The 23,758-nt window shown below is 47.7% G+C and overlaps 1 protein-coding gene across 2 annotated transcripts in view; it reads left to right on the top strand.

The window, feature by feature from the left end:
* Nucleotides 1–1,718: 1,718 nt before the first annotated feature.
* The window catches only part of Prkce (protein kinase C epsilon), a 482,657-nt gene continuing 460,617 nt past the window's right edge, over nt 1,719–23,758 (top strand). For both annotated transcript variants that reach the window (XM_060363396.1, XM_060363401.1), the window contains exon 1: nt 1,719–2,896. In XM_060363396.1, the coding sequence (XP_060219379.1) occupies nt 2,549–2,896 (348 nt within the window). In that variant the 5' untranslated portion in view covers nt 1,719–2,548. The remainder of the gene's footprint in view (nt 2,897–23,758) is intronic.

Genomic DNA, 23,758 nt, shown 5'->3' with positions numbered 1-23,758 from the left:
TTACTTTTTACTGAATGTCCTTAAAGGAAGTTTTGAAATTATGATTATTTTAAAATTGTCAATATCTTAAGACCATAATTGTTCCAAGGATGCTTTTGTAACACCATCTGTATACAAAGTTATCCAGGGCTCAGGGGAGGGGCGTGGCTGGACTTTGGGAGGAGGAGATCTGCCTGTCAGTGAGACTCCTGAGCTTTATTTATTTATTTTTTTTTGTGGTCGTGGATGCCCTGCACTTGATACGTAGTTCTTGGACGCTGACTCTTTCCTCATCTTTAAACCCCAGGGAATGATAACCCTTTTCCACAGAGGGAAAAGTGAACTGGATGCGGTTTGTACATTTCGGTCATTTGATTTATCAGAGTCGCCAGATAAACACTCTGCTTTGCACGATCCCTGAAACAGCAGGGCTTGCCTTGGCACACGGATGAGGGCGGAGGTTTTCTTTTTCCACTCACAGAGCCCGGAGCTGCGGGACCAGCCCCTTCCCGGGTGCAGCCTGGAAGTTCCCGCTGTGCGGCGCCCCGGGCCTGGCGCGCTCCCCACGGCCCTACTAGGTTCCCGGTTCCCTCCGCGTAGGGCCATCCCACGCCGGCCGCCTTCCCCATCCCGGTCCCCGGAGGAGGAAATTCTTCCCTAGCAGCCTAGGGCTCGCCTCACGTGACCAGCCGCCGCCGCCGCTTCCAGGGAGAGTTTAAAGGTTACGGAGGAAATTAGCATGGATACAGCCACTGGCCCCCAGGAGGGCGCACCCGGCTTTCCCGCAGCCCAGACGCCCGCTGTCAGCGTGGAGACGCGAGCCGCGTCCCCTTAAGGGGCACACACGAGGTCCCGCATATGTAGGAGGAGTCACTTTGAGAAATAAACAGACACTCGAACCGGGCCCGGATTCCACTTGTCAACAAGTTCTCGCAGAACGAGCAAGTCCGGGGACAGATTCCCTGGAGGGGGGAGAGTCTCCCCAAGGAAAAGGAAGAGGAAAATTAGGTTTCAGAACTCACACCCAGCTAAAGAGCTCGGCAGTCCGGGCGCCCCCTCCCCCATCGCGACACAACAGAGAATCCCCGGGCAGAGTGACAGACAGGCGAGCTCGCTGTGGGCGCCTGAGCACTGCCGCGGACCAGGCGGGGCGGGAGGGGAAGGTGCCGAGTCCTCTGGGACCCTGCGACCCCGTCCCTCCTTCCAGCTCCGGCTCTAAACGCTAGCGTTGGCCGCGGAGTGTGCGAGAGGCGCGCCGCCCGCCGTTCTCCGGGCGCAGATCCGAGGCGCACAAGCTCGGCCTGTGACGGTCGCCCCCGCCCCCCCGCGCCGCCACCCCCGGGGTCCCGGGAGGAGTCCTCCCCCAGCTCCCCCGCGCGCCGCCGCCACTGGACAGGGCCGGCCCGCTCTCCGCCGCCTTCTGCTGGGTTCACTTTTCCCGTATTGCTCCCCCAACCGGCAAAACTTTCTATTTCCCCAAACAGTGGCGCGCGCGCGCGCGCGTGCACACACACACACACACACACACACACACACACACTCGCGCGCACACACACACATACACACACACACTGACGTCTTTTGCGCATTTCCTGCATTAGAGGGAGGGAGAATCGCTCCACGGCGATCGAGGGAAGGAGTTCGCAGGCTGGGCGCTCCGGCGGGCGGCGAGCCGGCGGGAGCCGAGAGCGCAGACGCGGGGAGCGCGGCGGGCGGGCGGGCGGGCGGGCGGGCGGGCGCCGGCGGCCGGGAGGAGGGGCCGCGCCGAGTCGCAGTCCCTGCCCCGCCGCCGCGCTGCGCACCGCCGGGTGCCGGCCTGCGCCCCGAGCCCCGAGTGGCGGCCACCTCCACCTCCCCAGCCCGCGCGGATGTGAGATCCCGGGCGCCGGCTGCGGCGCGGCACTGCCTGGCCAGGGAGGCGACGGCCGGGCTGGCTGTGCGGCTTGTGGATTTTTCAAAAATTTGGCTCCGAGGAGGACCATTTCCTCTCGATATGCATCCCTCCGGATAGACTGCACATCCCTCAGTCCGCCCTCCGCCCCGCGCCGTCCGAGGCAGGCGCTGGGTGGGCGAAGAGGATCCGGGTTGAAATCTGCGCCCCCGGTTCTCGTCTCCGCCCCGTCCCGCTGCCCCCTCCCCCTCCGGGAGTCGAAATTGCCCGGGGATTATGTTTCCGAAAGGTAGGTGAGCGCCGGGCGCGGCGCCTGTTTTTCCGTACGCGGACCCGAAGAACCGGCGAGGCGGCGAGGCAGCCCCCGCAGCTTGCGGTGGAGGCGACAGCTCGTCTCCTCCCGTGGAGGTGTCGCCGGTCGTGGTGAGGGGGGAGAGACTTGCTCCCAAAACGGACGTCTCCGGCTCTCCCCCCTCCCTGTTTTCCGTTAGGAATCCGGCGAGGAAATACATGCACTCTCTGAGAATCGCCGGCGCCAGGGCGCAGCGCCACAAGGTGTAGCGAGTGAGCGGGGTGGGGCGAGAGGGGACCCAGGAGTCCCCCAGCGCCTGCTGTCTGCTCTTCATTCTGCCCTCGGGGCGGACGGAGTGACCCCGGCCCTAGCTCCCCGCCCCGACCATGGTAGTGTTCAATGGCCTTCTTAAGATCAAAATCTGCGAGGCCGTGAGCTTGAAGCCCACAGCCTGGTCGCTGCGCCATGCGGTGGGACCCCGGCCGCAGACATTTCTTCTGGACCCCTACATTGCCCTTAACGTGGACGACTCGCGCATCGGCCAGACAGCCACCAAGCAGAAGACCAACAGTCCGGCCTGGCACGATGAGTTCGTCACTGATGTGTGCAATGGGCGCAAGATCGAGCTGGCCGTCTTTCACGATGCTCCTATCGGCTACGACGACTTCGTGGCCAACTGCACCATCCAGTTCGAGGAGCTGCTGCAGAATGGGAGCCGTCACTTCGAGGATTGGGTGAGTCCAGCCCCGCCACGTCCAGGAGTCCGGGGTCCCAGGAAAAGACTTGCTGCCTCAGCGTTGGTCCTGGGGTTCAAGGCTGTGTGTTTCTGTATACATATAGTCTCTATTCCCTTGGGGAGGGATTATTACGATTTATTTCATAGCTGGAGAGACATACACATTAGGTAGATGAGATATGGCAGATAAGCCCTGTCCCCTGTCACCCCTGTTCCCTCCCGACAGGGGGGCTTGCATACTGGGAGAGCCCCAGAATGCAGGTGCATAGGTTGGCGGGGAGGGGATCTGCTGCCTTCCACAAGTGCCTGGTGGGCTGGCGGAGCGCTGTGTGTGTGTGGGTGTCTGTCCTTGGAGAGACACGTGGAGCTCGGACTGGAGGTTTCTTGTGCTTGCTGCTTTAGCCTGGGTAGCCCAGTGAGTGGTTTTATACATCCCTGTGGTGGGACGCTTCCTCCTTCCTAAATCACTGTTTAGCTCATCAGCTGACATACAAGAAGAGGTGTTCACCCCCCCCCCCCCCCCATATCCCCTCTAGAGCCCGGAACATCAGGCCAGCTTGTTTTGCCCATCTATTGAGAATGCTGCATTTTAAAAAGGGCTCTGTTTGAGGTGGTAGGAAGTCGGGACTCTGAATCTTCCATGCTCAGATTGCCAAGATACAGTAGGATCAAACACTATTTCTGAAATTGAGTTAGCTGTTAACGGATCACACTGTCAAATGCTAGGGATTTGGAAATAGGCCTTGCCATACACCTTAAGCCAAACACATTCAACCTTGGCACTTGGACAGTCAGAGAAGCCAGTCCTCCTCCATCCTCTCTCTTCTTGCAGAAACAGTGTTATATTAAGAAATGAATGTCTCTACCTTCAGGTTTGTTACATGTTTCTATCTGGAGCGAGTGTTGCTATGGATGAATATATTTTCAGGATTCTTTGGTCTGCACAGGGAGCTGTCTGCTGCTTCCTGAGGAGTTGTAGAACAGTCACTTTGTGCGGAAAGCACAGAGAACTTCATGACTATGTTAGGGGTCAGAGGGTGCTCATGCCGTTGGTGTATCACTTCACATCATGGTTTTAAACATATGTCCTCAAGGACATGGAGTTTTTTAGGGAGGGGGGAGCCTTGTTCTTTTTACGTTCCTGGCTGTGATAGAGCCTTCTGGAAACCATGGTTACTAAAGGGGCTTTTAGCGCAACCCAGGTAAGCCCCGGCTCAGTGCGAGGAGCTCTGTGGCTCCCACTTTAGACAAGCAGGCAAGCCTTAGGATCCAGAACTTAACGGCCCTCCGTCCCGCTGTCACGTTACAGCTGTCCACGGTGATGTCCAGAGGGGCATGGAGGGATAGCTAACTTCAGAAGGAGTCTTCAATGCTGAACATCTGTGGTTTTGTATAAAAAGGGGAAGCAAACTTTGACTAGAGCATCAGGAAGGTGGGGCCTGTTGCAGGAGGTGCTAGGAGGGGATAAATGGTGGCCAGAGAGCAGGGAAGATGAGCAGCAGGTCTGGCTTTTCCACATACACCCGCTAGTTGGAAGGAAGTACCTGAGTTTTTCTGGTAACACTGTACTGGGGTCTACTCCAAACACAGAGCAGGACGGGATGCTGCTGTCTCTCCTCAGCTTTTCTAGGGAAGTGGCAGCCCAGGCAGTCCAAGGTTCTTACATTTGTGCTGGATTTGGCTCTAGACCAGATCTTCTAGTGCACAGGCAACATTTCCAGACAAGGACATTGAGTTCCAGAGAAGCTAAGTGGATCCCCAAGGTTGCATGGCAAGCACAGGTGGGTTGGAGGCTGAACCCTCACCTTCTATTGCTCACTGTTTGCACAGTGGGGAACAGCCTGTCTGGGCTCCCAGGCTATTTATTAGCCCTGCAGATTCATATGCTGTGGCCCTGACATTTTTATTGTGTGCGATAACATAAAGTGCTTTCAAAATCATTATCTCTTCTGCCTTATAGCAAGTGTGAATTGGATATGACAGGCATTGGACAGATTAAAAACAAGACTGAGAGAAGCCCAAAGAATGAATCAAGTGGCGGAGCTGCTTCTGACGGAGGCATACTGTGGCTGCTCTCTCAAATGAATATGGGGACCACAGCAACTAAGCTGCCCAGCCTGGAAATGGGGACCAGGAAAGGGGCCACCTTCCCCATGTTTGTCACCCAGGTATTCCTGCAGCATCACAGCTGAAGGTGGAATTTTCTTGGCTCAAACTCTTGTGCTACCTTCTTGGAAGAAATGAAGAGACGTACCCTTTGGTAGACATGGCTCTGACGCCCGGCCTGAAGTTAGGGGGTGTGGAGAGCGTGAAGGAGAGTGGAAAGCAGCCACTTCTATCCTTACTGTGGAATACCTCAGCAGGCTCTGAACTCATCTAGCCACTGAGTTCCCCATTTTAACTAACCCAGGGATTAAAAAAGAGGCCACAGGTTACTTTCAAGGGGCTTACATTTCTGTAGGGAAAGGACAGTAACGCACACACACACACACACACACACACACACACACCCCACTTAGTAAGTGCTAATTCAGTTCCAAATGAGCGGTACTGTAAGTAGGTTGGAAGTGCAAAGCCAGGGTGTGCTCGGAGGGCTGGGAGAATCCAGTAAGGCTCCTGGGAGGAGACACGCGCATTGAGGGTAAAGGTGTGGGTAACGTTCAGAGAGGACACGCTGTGCCAGGCTTGGACACCGAGGCAAGAAAGGTACGGAGAGCGCTTGTTTTCAGTGCTGCGGAATGGCTAAGCATGGCTGAGCTGAGGGCAAGGCAGAACAAAGTTTCCCCAATTTAAGACTTTCCATTTGAGTACGACTGGAACCAGAATTTAATATTGAAAACAACAACAATAACAAACAAACGATTTTTTTCCTTTGTACCGTTCTTTCCTCAGGCCCTACTTTTCATAGATTTGGTGGTTTCTGTTTTGTTTGTTTGTTCACATTCAAATACATGTGGATGTAAAATATAAAGAAAGGAAGCTCATCCCGATGCCTTTTAACATCCCGAGGGATGGGGGGCTGAACGTTGGAACTCCAGAGCAGAAGAACATTTAGAAGACTGAGGTAGAAACTGTCGTCCTGACAGTGAGACGAGAGACTCTGCAGGTTGTGACGACAGCAGGGGCTGCTGCAGGCAAAGCTGCTGCAGGCAAAGAGAAGGAAGGGCTTGAGCGAGCCTTTGACGAGCCAGATGAAACGCTGCTGGCCTGGTTGTGCACAGGAGTCATTAGGGGAAGGTTCTGGGATGGTAGAGGCTCTGCCTTGTCTGCTCAGAGATGTTGATTTTGTGGTTTGGGATAATCGGGAGGAATGTGAATGTTTAGTGGTGTGTTTCTGAGATTCAGACCCCGTTATCCTTACTTTGAGAAACAGATCTAGAGGAGGAACTGTGAACAAAAGGACTCCTCATTCTGTGCGGGCCAGAGCTTGATGCAGTGGCTTTCTTTTTTGATGTCCACCTGGCTTTTTCTTTCCTTACTTATTTTTGTTTACATAGCATGCACTCTTGTGTGTGTGCATGTGTGTGTATTATGGATGTATGTATGGAGGTCAGAGGATAACTTGGAGGAGTTGTTTTTCACCTGTCACTCTGTATGTTCCGGGATCAAACTTATAGTCAGTTTAGCAGCAGGCACCTTGACCAGCAGGCACCAGCCATCTTCTTGGCCTTTCACTTTATTTTTTGAGACAGTCTCCTCACTGAAGCTTGTTTCCATTGATTTGGCTAGCCAGCCAAACTATGTTGGAAGACATCTTTGGTTTGTGCCACTCCCTTGATTTTTCTTGTCACACATGTATGTATGTGTGTATTAAATTTGTTTATTTTGGTTCCCTATGACAGGGTTTCTTTATGTAGCTGTGGCTGTCCTGGATCTTACTTTGTAGCTCTGGATGGCTGTGAACGCAGAGATCTGCCTGCCTCTGCCTCAGAGGCAGAGCTACAAAGTAAGATTAAAGGCGCTTGCCAATACACCTGGCATAGATGCATTAATAATGTAGTGGCTATGTCTGAAACTCATCATCCCTTGAGAGGCCGTTCCCCAGAGCTTCTGTCCTAGTTTGCTTTCTGTTGCTGAGACCAAAACCAACATGGAGAGGAAAGGGTTTATTTCATTTTGAAGTCCATCCGTGAGGGAAGCCAGGTAGGAACTGAAACAGAGACCATGGAAGAAGGCTGGTTGCTGGCTTGCGACATCCAGCTCAACTTTCTTATATAATTCAGGACCAAATGTCTTGAGGCGGCATCACTCAGAGTGAGCTAGGACCTCTTGTCAGTTAGCAGTCATGAAAATACACCACAGATTTGCCACAGGCCAATCTGATGGAGAAGAGGTTCCTTCCTCCCAGGTATGTCAAACTGACAACTGAAGCTCACTGTGACAGCTGCTGAAAGTACATGCTGGGGCTATTCTGCCTGGGTTTGAAAGCCACCATACCCTACTTAATTCTCCTGTGACCTTTATTGAGCTATTTAACCTTTCTGAAATTTCATTTCTTTCTCTGTAGAAGGACGATGGTAAAATCATCTGCCTGAAATAGATGTTGCAGGGAAACCGAGTTTATACACACACTGTGCTTGGACCAGTGCCTGGCCCTTAGTTTCTGCTCCAAGGTTGTTTAATAGTTGCCCTGTTGTATACCCCAGCACTGGAAAGGGTAGCCCAGCAGACCAGCTCTGCCCGGGTCAATAAAAATCACTTGGGGAGGATCTTACAGCACCAGTACCAGAGTCCAGCCCCTAGCATGACATTCTGGGTGGATCCTGGGGACACAGCCCTGTAAAGCAGGCCTCCTCCTGATGGTGTCTTTGTGCATCTTTGTCTCCTTAGGGCATTTCTGTAAAGTTTTAGCATCATTTGTTTTTTAAAGACAGAATGAAGTAGAAAAGATCTATAAAGCAGATATGGCTAGGCTGGAAATTTTCCATCCTAGAGGCCTTCCCTATTCCAACAATTTTTAGCATCTAATTCAGTATTGCTCCCCTTGGCATATAGGGTGTTGTCTAGCTGTCTTATTGATTCCTGCTTGGGCTAGGGCTAGCACATCCAGATTCCTGCTTCATGGCTGGTCAAGCATTATCCGTGGTCTGTCTGTCTGTCTGTCTGTCCCTGTCTGTTTGTCTCTCTGTCTGTCTGTCTGTCTGTCTCTCTCTTTCTCTCTCTCTCTCTCTCTCTCTCTCACACACACACACATACACACCTCTACCATGTAGCCAGTCTGGGCTACATGTTAATATTTAAGAATATTTAAGAGTCTGGGCTCTTGCTCCCTGCCGTTGACCTGTCTTCGGAATTATTGAGTTCTCACTGTAAGTCCCAGACACTCACTGGTTATGACTTTGGACATGTGACTTAAACCCCAGATACCTGTTTCTTGGTTTGTAAAATGGGGAAATGATAATTCCTACCTCTTAGGACTGGTGTGTGAGTAAAGTAAGGAAGCCATATGAAGCTCTCAGCAGAAGATTTGGCCACATTGCATTTTAGCAATTCTGTTAATATCTGAAGATATTATATGTGTAGCTGTTCATAGATTTAGCATCTTAAGATGAACAGATGGCCCAGTGAAAGATATTTTTTCCTTGCTTTGTGAATATATTTTTTATGAAAAGTCTCAGATAGTCTAAAAGTAAATTTAACTTACTTATACTTAACAATTTTTTTTCTTTTATTAATTCTTTGAGAATTGCATATGAAATATATTTTGATTATAGTCATCTTCACAACTTCTTCCAGATCTACCTTCTTTATCCACTAAATTTTGTGTCCTTATTTTTCAAAACTCATCAACTACAGTCTGTGCTGTCCTTATACTCTTAGGTGTGTAAACATCCATTGGAGCTTGGTGGACAAGCCAGTGGCCCTACCCTTAACAACAACAACAACAACAACAACAATCCTATTTTCCTTCCCCTTGCTATTACCAATCGCTTATAGCTCCTCAGCTTTTGAAAGCAACTTAATCACTTGTCATTAGATTGCTTTGGAAGACCTAAGAATTGTGGCTGTTGTAGACACAGTTTCGTTAATATGGAAGCCGATTAGTGATTAGAAATAGGAGTATTTAGGAGAGGGTGTTTGGTTTGATTGTATCAGCTTGATTTATCTTGGTGGATTTAAATACAGTTTCAGTGCTGTTACCTTAAATTCCTGACTCCAGGCCATACCAAACTTGAAACTCCAGAATTTATATGTAGGCCTTTCTTATCCTCAGTGATACTTGATTGTGAACATATCAAAATCAATACATGTGGTATTGTTTCTTCCTCTCAATCTAAGCTACTTTTCCTCAGCTCAAGTGACAGCAACTCTGCCTTTCTAGATGGAGGCCAGCAGCCAGGAGGAGCCGTTCCTCACGCCTCTCATTTTCCCCTCTACCCGGTATCCAGTCCATGGCAGCATCTGCTGTATTCTGCAATATAGCCCAAGCGTTACCATTTTCCATGCCTCTCCTGGGCCCAAGTCACTTATGCAGTGTCTGGATTTTCTCATCAGTGCCTTAATTGGTTCCCTCCTTGCCTGAACTTTGTCAAAAGAATCTCTCAGGGAGGGGGGGGGAACCAATTCCTTCCTGTAAGACAACCCAGCCAGGCCTTCTGGACCTTCCTGGCCCTGTTGCCTACTGCTCTTCACCTTGTTTATGAGTCTCTAGTCATAAGGCCCATAGGCCACCTTAGACATACTCATCACATACTCTCCTCAGTTTTCATTCCTCTCTCAAGCATTAATTCAAATGTTACATTCCCAGTAAAGCCTTTTCTGGTGGTCTTGTCCAAAATGTCGCTCTCTTTCAGGATTTATGACTTCGTTTTATTATTTAATTATTGTTTTGAGACCTGGCTTTACGATGTAGCTTGGGCTGGTGACAAGCCCTCAGTCCTCCAGCTTCAACCTTCCAAGTGCTGGGATTACAGCCACCATGACTGGCTTTCCAGATCGTTTTCTTTCTATAGTTTTAAAGGCTTATTAATTTTTAAAGGAGCATACAAGTTCAAGGGTTTATCGTGGCATTTTTATATGTATATTTCATTGCGTTTTGCTTGTATTTTCCTCCCCATCTCCATTTTGTACACTCCTTTAGGTGGCCTCCTTTTCCTGAACGCTTATCTTTGTCTCCTACACTTTCTATTTTATATTATGTGTTCATGGATATGGAACCACACAGAGTCTAGGTAGCCTTTGACTACCTAGTGGCTGCATCCCTGAGGAAAACTGACTTTCCCTCTCCAGCAGCCATCAGTTACCTCAGCCAGGGTTGGGCATCATGGACCCTTTTCCGCACATGCTAGGCTTTTGTCTGGCTTGATCATGTATGAGTCCTATACATATAGTCATAGCCACCATGAGTTCATGTATGCTACAACCCTGCCATGTCTGGAAAATACTGTTTTGCTGTAGGCATCTAGTCCCTTTGGTCCTTACCATCGTCCCTTGCTCTTTTTCCTAGGGATTCTCAAGCCTTTCAGGGAGAGGCTGACGTAGATGGCCCACTTAGAGCTGAGAACTGCACAGTCTGGTGTCATTTGCACATAGACCTGTTGTGGATCTCTGAATTCATCTCTACATACTGCAAAAGGAAGGTTCTCCAATGAGGGTTGAGAGATTCACTAAGTTATGGGTTTGCACAAACAATCCCTTTGTGCAGTTGACAGTGAGGAGGAAGAAGGGAAGACTATTCTGCAGAAGTCTTTGAAGACTGGCCGGAGAATGCTCTGTTGTCTCCACAGGTCAATTTGCACTGTACCAAAGACTTCTTATGAGGTCTGAAGTTTCTAAAAGTGGGAGCTGTGTACCCTGTGGGCACCCAGGGTCCACACAAGGTGCTGTGGTAAGAGGAAGCACAGAGAGCCCACTTGTCCTTGTTTGTAGAGTTTAAATCAAGTGTAAAGTCTTACTGGGGTGTTAGCTATAAAAATGCCTCTTACCGTTGGCAGTGACAGGACGTGAAATGCAAGACGTCAACCCCTGAGCTCGTGGAGCTCACTAAAGCATATGTACCTGCATAGCTTCCAGAGGCTAAGAGAACTCCAGAGCAGCGCTGCACTGTTTTACATAAATAAAAGCCTCACTTGGCAAAACACATTTCTCTTCAGGTCCCTCTGGGTATAGATGGGCTTGTTAAGTAATTACAATCTATTATAATGTTAATCAGCAGGGCTGCACCTGGTTGAAATTTAGTTTTTTGACAGCAACCATATGAAGTGGCCAAAAGCCTACGCTGGGCTGAGAGAACCAAGAGGACAGGAACATACCGTGTCATTGTAACTCACCCATATCCAAACAAAATAGAAACTCCAGGGGGAACAGGTTTGGACTCTATAACATCCTGCCCAGAAGAGAAATTCAAGCCTGCCAACAAACCTCAGAGCTGCAATGACCTCCTGCTTCCCCTGTCTTCCCATCCTATCTCCCTCACCTTGAAGGGTTATGGAGGTCACCTTTAAGCCAGATGTGGCACTGAGCTCATCACCTAGGAAGCATTTAAGGCCAAAAACATAACCATTTCACAAAGCAGTTGGAAAACATCATGGTGGGTGACTCTAGTTTATCATTTAGGGGGAAAAGTGTGCTTTCGTTTTGGCTACATGCATCTTGAATAGAGCTGTTGGTTTGTTTTTCAGACAGTAGCATCCTTTAATGCCAGTCTTCTTGCCAGGCAGATGGAAGCATCTGTGAATGAGAAGTGTCTCTTCTCGCTCATCTGAAGGCTCTCCAGAATGTGAACTGTTCAGGAAGTCTGGGAAGCCCACTCACCAGTTAGTTGATGGACTGAGAGGCTCCCTCTTCCAGGCCTGTCTTGTCGGAGCTCCCCAGTGGATTCTGGGTGTGCTCTTAGCAACACGCCCTCTCAGCAGAAAAGGAAGGTGGTGGGCTGCACAGAATATGCCAAGCAGTGGCCAGAGTGGAGTGTTCATGTTTTCATTCTGGCCTTCCTTTCATCCTCTCCGTGAACTGGATGCCTTCTGTGCTGGGCACCATGTCACGTAAGCAAATAGCCTACTAGGAGACATGGCATTTATCATGGAGTATCAGAAATACATTAGTGTAAACTACCAACTGAGAGGACAAGCCCGGCATGATCTTTCAGAGTGTGCCAACACCTCAGCCTACCTCTGCAGAGATGGGGAGGCTGGTATTTTTTCTGCCTGGGGAACTCACTGACTGGAGAGTCAGGTGTCGCCTATCAGTTAGTGGCACTGCGCTTATATTCCACACGTATAATTCAGGTGTTAGCAAGGCCAGCACTTTTTGGGGTCCTGCTGACGATGGTATTGACTGGGCCCTCGAACCCCACATTTTGGGCTTAGACTATGCTCAGCAGTCTACCTCCCCATTATATTTTGTCTCCCCCCCAAATTGTCTTGTTTACGATAGACAATTGTCCAGTTTTTATTTTCTCCTTCTATTTTTCACCATGTTGTAAGACCACAAAGTTGTTTTCCATAGCTTGTTTTTTTACCGTTTGCACTGACGGTTATTTCAGCCATTTTAGGCGGCTGAGAGACTCATCTGTCAGCCACTGGAGAGGAAACATGCCATCAACCTGTCTTTGTCAACTGTCTCATAAGGGGGAGGAGCCCTGTGATGGTTTCAGGTCTCGGTGATCATGGAGTCTGAGAAGTGTAACAAAGTCAGATGCACCTTCCCGAGACAGAAGAACCATAGCAGGGCTGGAGAGATGAGATAGCTCAGTCGGCACAGTGCTTGCTGTGAAAGCGTTAGAATCCATTTGCTCCGGGAGGACCAGTGTAAATCGCTGGGCTTGGCAGTGCATGCCTGTAGTCCCAGAGTTGAGGAGGTAGAGACAGGGAGTCCCTAGGACTTGATGGGCAGCCAGTTGGGCCTGCAGGGTGAGTTCCGGGTTCAGTGAAAGACCCTGCTCGAAAAAGACAGTGGAAAGCACCTGAGGTAGACACAGCATCAACATATGGCCTACACACACACACACACACACACACACACACACGACATGTATGTGTGTGTCCCTGTGAATACGTGCATGGACACACACATACTCATACACACATTCACATAGATGATGACCCCCAAGCAAAGGGAGTTGTTCACCTCTGCGTAGCCAGACATTTCCCAGGTGTATTTTCTTATAAATACTAGTATTTGTGAAACGTCAAGAACTAGTACTTTGCAGATATAATCTATATGTATATATCATAATTAGATAAAAAATGAGCCTTCCTCAAGTGGACCTCTTGGAAAATCAGCATTAACATCCTGTGAAATAGTGGGTTTGAACAACTGTGGGAATTCAAGGGACAGGAGACGATTTGGGTTCTGGTAGAGGCGATGGGGAGAGCCTAAGGGACCTAGACAAATAGGGAAATATTTGCAGAGGCTATGGGAAGAGCCTAAGGGACCTAGACAAATAGGGAAATGGGGCTATAGGACAAGTAGGTCTCACAGTAGCTGTCTAAGGCAGCTGCAGCTCCGAGGCCACAGATGCAGAGTTTGGCATCACTAGCTCATATGCTTTGCTTAATATCATGCAGTCAAAATTTATGCTAGAATTCAAACCCAGGACCAGGGTTGGGGATGTAGCTCAGTGGTAGAGTGTTTGCCTAGGATTCAGGAGGCTCACTGCAAAGCTGGGACTAGCTGACTCCACAGCCCACATTCCACCCTTTAGCTTCATGAACTTGAACCAGCCAACCTTAGTTTCATTAAGAATGTGCTACTGATAGAAAACCATTTTCTATCCCAGTCAGGTTGTCAAGAAGTATTAAATAAATAAATAAATAGGTTTAGTTGAGGATACTATATGGGGGATTGAGGGCAGCCCTCATACTTGATTTCTTAACAACTAAGAGTTTGATGTATAGTGAGTGACTTGATTCAAACTCTTACCCCTAAAAACATTTCTGGGCATTCCTGTGAGGCTAATTGAGGGGGGAAGCTCCACCTTACATGCATTGTCCCAGGAGCTGGGGTCCCGGAGAGACTGAAAAGGAGATGAGCTGAGCACTAGTATACCTTCTCTGAGCTTCCTCATTATGAATGCAGCAACATGGCCAGCTGCCTCAGCTTCCAGCCATCATGGCTTCTCAGCCATGATGACTGTTTTTTCAAACTATTGAGCAAAATGAACTATCCCTTCCTTTTGCTGTCTTTGACAGGTATTTTCTGGCAGCCATAAGAGCCTTCCCTTTTCTCCTTTGCTGCCCTGAATATCTATTGTTTTTCTTGCAGCTACCCAGAAACAAGATTCCAGATGCCCGGTTAATTTGAATTTTAGATAAACAGTGAAGACTTGGTTTTTTGTTTTGTTTTGTTTTGTTTTTGTTTTTGTTTTTGTTTTTAAACCAAAGATGTGTCCTAAATATTACACATGACATACTTATACCAAAAAAAAAAAAGCTGTTGTTTACCTGGACATAAAATGTAAGTGGGGGCCTTCTTCTTTTACAGTGGTGTTCTGGGTCCATGTATGTTCCCCATAACCCTGGTAATTAACCATGGCCATGAGCAGGAATGGATTGTCATGCTTGTCATCTTGTCTCTCTTGAAAGACAAAGGAGGGACATTTAGCCTTTTGCTGAAATAATTGTATCAGTAATCAAAGTTAAGAGACATTTTTGATTAACAACTCCCTTCCATTGCCCATGAAATCACAGTGGTCACCACTGCTCTCGGATGTATCGTGGTTACTTTCCTAGTGGTTGCGACAAAATAGCTGACAAAAGCGACTGACTTGGTTTCATTTCCTGTTGCTATGTGAAGATGCCCTGACAAAAGTAACTTAAAGGAGAGTTTATTTGGCTCACAGTTTCAGGTTACAGTCTATCCTTGCAAGGGTCAAGGGGGCAGGGTGTCAAGATGGCAGGAATTTGCAGTAGCTAGTTACATTGCATCAAGAGCAGAGAGCTATGAATTAAGGCTCTGGTGCTTGCCTTCAGTTCTCTCTGCTTGTCTTCAAGTCCAGGCCCCACCGGCGAAACCGAGCAGCCCACATTCAGTCTTCCCACCTCGAGGGACGTAATCAAGACAGTCACCATAGGTATGCTGGCAGGCCAGCCTGATCTAGACAAGCCTATCTTGAGACCCTCCTCCCAGGTCATTCTCAACTCTGTCAGGTGGTCATGAAAACTTAACCATCTCAGTGACTTTAGGAGAAAAGCTTCATGGGGCTCATGGTTTGAGGATATAATCCGCCACGGTGTGGAGAGCACGGTGGCCAGAGTGTGAGGCGGCTGGTGACAGTGTGCCTGAAGTCAGGAGGAGGAGGAGAGATGAATGTCTTGGTGCCCAGCTCACCTTCTCTTTTTATTTTGTCTGGGACCCCATCCTGTAGGATGGTTCCTCCAGAATCAGGGTGTCTTCGGAAACTCCCTAGGAGTCATGCCCAGATGTCCTGGGTGATTCTACATCCTGTCAAGTTGACAGCAGGTATCAACCATCCCAAGGTGAGAGGTTCAGTTTATGCATTGCCCTGTCCTTTGCCATGGGACCCTGAACCTCTCTTCCTCCCATGGGTGACTGTCAGGGTTCTATTCCCCAAAGACGCACAGTGCCTGATCAAGGTGACTCTACTGGTTGTTTAGAAAGAATATCTTATTTGAGCACAGGTGACTGAGAACTAAGTCATGGAGAAGCTCTGGAGTTAGTTATTGTATATTTGTTAGTGTATGTCTAAGGAATTTGTGTGAGATTTGTGTATTATTGCTGTAGCATGGACCTTCCCACTCAGGCCAAGGGGTTGTCCTAGCCCAGCCATTCTCTTCACCTGGCCCATTGCCCCCCCAGGGCCTGTGGGGGATACACCCACTTTCTTTTCTTTCTCTTCAAAGTGGTTCCCTTGACTTTCCCGGCAAGAACCTCCCTGATGAAGCCTGGCCTATTGTGTCCTCCCTTTGCCCTCCTCTCTCTACCCCAATTCCTAGAACACCCATCCCAACCACCCTCTTTCTGGGCAGCTCCTGGCTCCAGCTCTTTGGAGTCATGGTGGTGTCTATCTTCTGTCTGTGTCTCTGTTTGGAAGCCTTCTCGTCTGGCAGTTTATGGTGTGGGAGCTTCCTGCCTGTTCTCCAGCAGGAAAGAAAGATTGCTGACAGGAAGAGTCTTGCTTTTGGTGCCATCACTTGACGTATTGCCTTGTGCACGGACATTGGGTTGGTTAGATACAAATTTAACATGGCCACTTGAGCAATATATGAACTTTAGTTACTTCTGCTGAAGTGGTTTCCTTGCTTCCTCCCATAAGCAATTAGAATGTGGTGTTAAAACTACGTTTGCATGCTTGTGTGCATACAGACACTTTAACATTTGAAAAGGCATGGGAAAGTATCGATACTTTGGCGTGACTTTCAATCATTTATTCATAGTCTTGTATCACCTTTAAAGTTATAACTATAATAATAACATTACTGTTTTATAATGCTGAGGGTAGAACCCAAGGCCTTATTTCTGCCGGGCAAGTGCTTTATCATCACCGAGCTACATTCCAGCCCCAATTAAAGCCATATATATATATATATCCGTGAAGCAGAGAGCACAGCGTACTCCTCCAATCCCCATAGTTTCCTCTGTTGTGATTATCAATGGGCATGTATTTTAAAACTTAAAAGTTGAGAAGGATGCGGCAGAGTGCCAGATGTTGAAGCAGGTAACGCTGTGGTTGCCATAGCGCCAGGGTTCACGTTAAAAGGATGTGGGCTCGAATCTCTGCCCCACTCCCTTGCCACTGACCCAGCGACATGACCTACGGACCAGTTGCATAACCTCTTTTATTTCTTCATCGGTAGCACAAAGCCTGCAATCTCTAGCTAAGTGCGTTGTTTGGAATAAATAGCATAGCGTATACACAGTGCTTAGAAAATGCTTGTCGCATGATAAGCACACAAAAATGTTAGTTATTAGGACTCTATTGTGAAATGTAAATAGTGACTTCTGTGGTTTGAGACTGTGTTGTTAAGGAGGCTGTCTGACTGAATTCTGTGGGTCTGACTATCGCGTGGGTTTAGGGGTTGCCTTTCATCTAAGGGCTACTTCTTAGACAGATGCTAGTTCTCATTATAATGAGTTGCATAGGAAATGGCTGTGGTTTGCCAAGTTTGTATTTGCTGCCCGCTTTCAAGCATTTATAGGCCAGTATATATTCACAAAGTGCTCCGTTCACAGCTAGCTTGTTTATTTTTCACCAGCCCAATGCTGCTGCTAATGAGCTCTGTGACCTTATCGAGGAAGCTTAACTTCTCTGAGCTTAGGGGTCTTTCAATGTGAAATGGGACAGTCACATTGGCTCTAGTCACCTCACTGGGTTGTAGACCCTTAAAGAAGAAAATGTGTCACACACATCTAAACTCTAGTGAGGAGCACTCAGGGATTTGGGGGAAAGGGATGATATCTTCATCTGAAGTGTGTTAAGTGAAGGTTTGGAGGTGAGAGAATGTCTCCTTGGTAGGGACCAGATTCAGACTCACCCCCAAGGTTCATCAACATTTAGGTGTCTTAGCCAAACTGTCTGCCTCACTTGGAACATTGCTAGGGGTGAAGGTTTTAAATTTGCTTCTAGGATGCTGCAGAAGGCGCCCTCCCCTCCCCCGCAGGGGACCGTGGGTTTCGGCTTCCTTATCCCTACAGGGCTCTTTAAGAGGTTTTCTTATCACTGCTTATCATGACTGTGTGCAGGCGCCCGTACAGCCGACTATTTCAGGGGAAAAGGGGAGGAAGACAGATAAGACCAGGTTCTGAAACAAGCAGAGGTGTGGGGGGGTGGGGTGGATGGAGTCACAAGGCTTTGGCTAAGGAAGCCTCTAGTGCCTAGAGGCCAAGTTAGGCCCCCGTGAAGGGGATTTACAGCTCAGATGGGTGTCCTTGGCCCTGCTAGGCGTGTGCCAGCCTTATTTTTGTGTTGTATTTTCTGTTGTGCAGGGGGCTGGGTCCTGCTCTGTTCTGCCACAGGGCTGGCACAATGAGGGGTTGTTGCGCCCACATTTGAAAAGACGGGTACATCATCAGTCACAAGGAGGGCAAGATATGAATACAAGTACCTCTTGGCAAGGACCATGGCAATCAGTGGCTTCAAAGGTTAAGATGCTTGTAACGGAGACTACACATTCTGTTTTTAGTATCAGGGACTCTGGGTACGTGTTCGTGTGTTCATGTGTGTGTGTTATAAATAGTAGGTAACATGTCCAGATGCCGTGTGTATTTGCTGGCCAGAGGCGTAGCCTTCTTCACAGTGAGCTTGACGCGTTCCTCTTTAGCGGGATCTGGGTTTTAGGGAACTCAGCAGAATTTATTTGTTCCTTTCCAAATTTAATCTTTCTTTATTCAAAAGCAAAAGAATCTCCTTATTCTTTTGCTACCCCTCTCTCCTGGGGATCGAACTCTGTCGCTTAGTGAGACTCCCGCTCTAATTAAAATAAATCTGAAATGACAGGTTTAAATTTGAAACCGGAATGCTTCTAGGACACTTACCTGCATACAAGGCATTGTGATACTGACAGTATCACGTATGCAGGTAAGTCCTGGTTTCTAAAACTTGTGGCATTTTTCTGAATGTGTTTGTGTGTATGTATTCACACGTGTGGGGTGTATATGTGTATGAGGGGTTAATGTATATGTGTGTGCAAATGCATGTGGAGACCAGAGGTCAATGCCAACTTTTTCCCTGCTTTTTTGGTTTTTCAGGACACAGTTACTCTGTGTAGCCTTGGCTGTCCTGGACTTGCTTTGTAGATTAGGCTGGCCTTGAACTCACAGAGATCTGCTTGCCTCTGCCTTCTCGGGTGTTGGAAGAGCGGCTCTTTCTCTACCGTCTGTGTTGGAGAAGAGTCTCTCCCTAGAGTTAAGCACTCATCTGCTCTGCTAGTCTTGCTAGCCACTTTGTTCTGGGGATCCTTTGTTTATGCCTCCTAGATGCTGGGATTATAGGCGGCCACCATATCTGCCTGACATTCTCATGGACTCTGGGGCCCAAACTCTGGTCCTCACAGTTGCAAAAGTATCCAGCAAGGCATCTCCTCAGCTTCAGTTTTCACCCAGGTGGAGGTAAGAAAATAAAGAAGGGTGCTCTGAACTTAGTACCTCACATTCTGTATCAAACAGTTCCGTAAAGTCTGACATATTAGGACTATCCAGGGAGAGACAAAGAAAGTGATCAAGTAGAATGGATCAGATTTACACGCATGTAGCGTGCTTCTTTGCCTGCCTGCTCTCCAGAACTAACCCTGTAACAGCTAAGGATGCAGATGTACCCCCATGAGCTGAAACCTTCTGTTTTCCAAGAGCCCCCATCTCTTACAGTCCTTGCAAGTGGCATTCAACATCAGAGAGTGATGCCTCTGCATTTCTGGTGGAGCCATTGGCATTCAGGGTTAGAATTCACAGCCTGTAGTATATGGGTTTCCCTAGTGTTGGCTGCATCCCAGCCAGCCTAGCACAGCTTTGCCTCTTCTGATTACCATGCAGAGACTTAGGAGGATGTGGTGTTTTGTCTTCATCCATCATGAGACTATACAGTGTTCATACATTTGCATAATAATATGCATTTTCTCTCTTCAAGCTAGTATGGTGGTTGTCTCAGTCACTGTTCTCTTGCTGTGAAGAGACAGCATGACCACAGCACCTCTTATGAAGGAAAGCATTTAATTGGGGCCTTGTGCACAGCTTCAGGGACTTAGTCCATTGTCATCATGGTAGGGAACACGGCAGCAGCCAGGCAGGCATAGTACTGGAGGAGTAGCTGAGAGCTACATCCTTATCTGTAGGCTGAGAGAGAGGAAGAGAGAAACATCGGGCTGGGTGTGGGCTTTTGAAAACCTCAAAGCCCACTCCCAGTGACACACTTCCTACAACAAGGCCACACCTCCCAGTCCTTCTAATCTTGTCAAAGAGTTCACTCCCTGGTCACTAAACATTCAAACATATAGGCCGTTCTTATTCAAACCACCACAGCAGTAAATATGCTGTCTTAGTTTGACATTTGAGAGCAAGCCCAGGGAAATTATGTGATGACTTGCTGGCTGAGGCAGATGACCAGCACCCAGATCTTTTGGGTTTTTAGGATACTGATATCCAAAGCTATTGATGTCAGAACTGTTGTGTGTGGATTATCATCATTCATGAACACATTGATGCTCTATTCAAAAGGCAGAATGCTGTCTTTTTTCCTTGCTGTCTCCTTTCTTTCTTTCTTTTCCTTTTCTTTCTCTTATGGACAATCAGGTATGGGAAATGCATATTTTCCTTCCAACTGAAAGAATGAAAAAAAAAAAAACAACCACTGACTAGTATCAGATATCATTATTTAATCCTTCATGAATGAAATAAATAGCTCAGAAGGTAAGTTATTTGATCAAGTAAAAAGAATATCCAGTAGACATAGAAGATATGGAAGAAGAGGTTTCCTGATTTCCATGGTGATTGTAGTGTTGTAATCGACTGTATCTACTACCCATCCATCCATCCATCCATCCATCCATCCATCCATCCATCCATCCATCCATTTTTTTTTTTTGAGACAGGGTTTCTCTGAGTAGCCTTGGCTGTCCCAGACTTACTTTGTAAACCAGGCTGGCTTTGACCTCATAGAGATCTGCCTGCCTCTGCCTCCTGAGTGCTAGGATTACCACACCCAGCTCTCATCTATTCATTTTTATCCACCACCGACCCATCCATTCTTATCCATCATCCATCCATCCATCCTTGTCTGTCATCCATCCATTTCTCCTTATTTATCATCTGTCTTTCCACCCACCCAGTCAGTTATTGGTCATATAGTGAGTGCTATGAAATTTGTCAAAATGTTTAGTACAATAGGAATTTTACATATTCTTTACGTTGCTCAACCTTGGCTGAGGCTGTGGTGAGCACAATGTTCTAAACTCATCTTTTTGGTAGCAATAAGCACGTGCCCAGAAGTGGTTGGTTTTTGTGTGTGAAGAGGGTGAGTAAAACTAGCAGAGGGAGGACCTTTGCTTTGGCTTTACTTTTTAGATTTGCTTTGCTTTAGTTGTGCCTTTTCTGTCTCCCCTGCTTCTAGAACTCTGTAGAATCAGGATATGTTTGCTTTTGTGACTCCATCAGCCCACTGGAATGACTTGATTATTGTTTTTTGTGATGGGGTCCATGGCTATCCTAGAATTCACTATGTAGGCCAGGTTGTTCTTGAAGAACTCCACCACCCATTGCTCTCCGAGTGCTGGAATTAAAAGCGTACACCACTGTATCTGGGCCTGGCTTGATTCCTTCGTCACTGAGACAGAACAGTTCCCCTAGAGCAGGGATCCCCAGATTGTGCTCCACACAATCAGAGGGGTTAACGAGACATGCATGGTTAATGCTCCCTCAGGCCGCAGTCAAGCACGGTGGGAAGGTGGTGGGCTGAAGGAGCTCAGCACTCTGGAAATTAGCACAGCCCCCGTCTGACTTCTGCTTTCTCTAGATGACCAGAATGTGAGCAGTGTTTCCAGAAGCATTTCGTCCTGCAGCACTGTTTGGGGACAGTACTCATAACTCTACCTGTCGTCTGGGAAACACTTTCTCCTAGTCTTCCTCCTGTCACTTAGAGCAGATAGTGCATATTTAGGGTGAAGCTAATGTGCTGAGCAGGAAAGAGCCATTGTTTATTGATTGATTGATTGATAGTGTTTTTTTGTTTTTCCTTTTTTTTTTTAACCCTAAAGGCTAATGTTCTGTTCGTTCTGTCTTTCTCATTTGTTCTTTCTTTTCTTTTCTTTTTCAAGACAGGGTTTTTCTGTGTAGCCTTGGCTGTCCTGGACTGGCTTTGTAGACCAGGCTGGCTTCGAATTCATAGAGATCCTCCACCCTCTGCCTCCCAAAGTTCTGGGCTCACAGGCGTGCGCCACTGCACCCAGCACCTGTTTTCTTTCTTTCTTTTTAAAAAAGATTTATTTATTTATATATATGAGTGTTCTGTCTTCCTGTATGTCTGCATGACAGAAGAGGGCATCAGATCCCAATATAGATGGTTGTGAGCCAACATGTGGGTGCTGGGACTTGAACTCAGGACCTCTGGAAGAACAAGCAGTGCTCTTAACCACTGAGCCATCTCTCCAGCCCCTGTTTTCTTTTTTTAAAGTATAGTCCCAGCTAGGTGTAGTGGTGGTTCTAGTTAGTCCTAGCACTCAAGAGGCAGAGGAAGGTGGATCTCTGTGAGTTCAAGGCCAGCCTTGTCTATATAACAAGCTCCAAAACAACCAAGGCTACATAGTGAGACCTTGTCTCAAAACAGAAAGTAGACTGCCATGTGCTGGCCCCCAGCACCTGAGCCTGAGAAATAGAGAAAAGCTTGGACTGTACAGTTGTTCATATATGAAAATAGTGCAGGCACAGTCTTGAGTAGCAGGACTTTGCAATGATAGTGTAGGAGTTCATCCTTGCTGTGTTTTTGGGCAGTGGCATTTATAAAACAAAACCCGCTCTGCCCTTCTGGAGACTGTGCATATAGAATGACACAGGCCAAGGTCAGGCACAGTTCAAACTCTGCCCTGAAGGTGGACCTCAGTATTTGGTTGCAGAGATATGAGCAGAGTCTGACTTGCAGACTGACTTTGGATTCTGGTCCTTGTCTTTTAGCTTCCCAGCTTCTCCTAGCTTAGCACTCATTTGAGATTCTCCATTTCCTTGTGTCTGGGAAACTCATTGACAGTGAGGTGTATAGATGAAAGGCTCTTTCTGAAGCTGACATTTAAAAAGTTTAGATTTTATTTTCTGTGTTTGGGTGTTTTGCTTATGTATATATATGTGCATCACATGAATGCCTGGTGCTCATGGAGGTGTCATATTCCCTGGAACTGGAGTTACAGGAGGCTATGAGCCAACATGTGGGTGCTGAGAATCAAACATGGATCTCTGGAAGAGCAGCAAGTGCTCTTAACTGCTGAGCCATCTCTCCAGCTCATAAGGCTGGTATTTTAGATGAGTTGTGTAGAGGGGCATATTCTTTCTCCCAGAGAGCAGCACTTCAGCCTTTCATGTTGTCACATATCAGTGACAGGTAAAGGGTGCTAGAGGGCATTTGAACCAGATCCTCACTGTGACAGGGCTCTGACTAAGACCTCACTCTGTCAAGTGCTTTAGGGTCTTTACATAAACTTTGTGTGATGGGTCAGGATCCAGCTCTGCTTTCTGGATATATTTCTTGATTGCATCGCATTTAAGGGCTGAAGGATTAGTGCTTTTCCACTATAAAGGAAAAACAGGCCATAAATGACTGAGGAATTTTATGGCTCTGCCCAAAGCTCAGATTGAAAGCCAAGGGAAAAGAAAACTCCAGCTTCCTGATAGAGTCAAATGGAAAAGAGAAGGCAGCTGTTGGAGCCAGAGAAGGGAGTCTACAACAGTGACTGTTCTGGGGTTCTCAACAATTCAGGTTGCATCCTTCCTTCCTTTTTTCTTCCTTCCTTCTTTTCTTCCTTCCTTCCTTCCTCCCCTCCCTCCCCATCTCTTCCTCCTCCCCTCCCTCTCTTCTTTCTCCCCTTCCTCCCTCCCTCTCCTTCCCTCTCTCCCTTTCTTCTTTCTTTGACCTTTGGCATTATTTCAAGCCTCATCTTTCCTTCCTTTCTATCCTTTCTCTTTCTTTCTTCCTTCCTTCCTTCCTTCCTTCCTTCCTTCCGTCCATCCGTCCCGTCCGTCCGTCCGTCCTTCCTTCCTTTCCTTCCTTCCTTCCTTCCTTCCTTCCTTCCTTCCTTTTCTTTCTTTTTTATTTTGAAATTTTCATTCATGATACTGTGTTTGTATAATTTCCACTCCCATCCTCTAACTTCTCCCACACCCCTCCTCAATTCATGACCTCTTATTCAATTACTATTACATATACAGCTGGCTGATCCCATTTAATGTTGCCTTTGTGTGTTTTAGGGTTGGCCTCTTAGGACTG

The sequence above is a fragment of the Meriones unguiculatus genome, chromosome 1 (assembly GCF_030254825.1).
Source record: "Meriones unguiculatus strain TT.TT164.6M chromosome 1, Bangor_MerUng_6.1, whole genome shotgun sequence".
Lineage (NCBI taxonomy): Eukaryota > Metazoa > Chordata > Mammalia > Rodentia > Muridae > Meriones > Meriones unguiculatus.
This window is presented reverse-complemented; position numbering and strand designations above follow the sequence as displayed.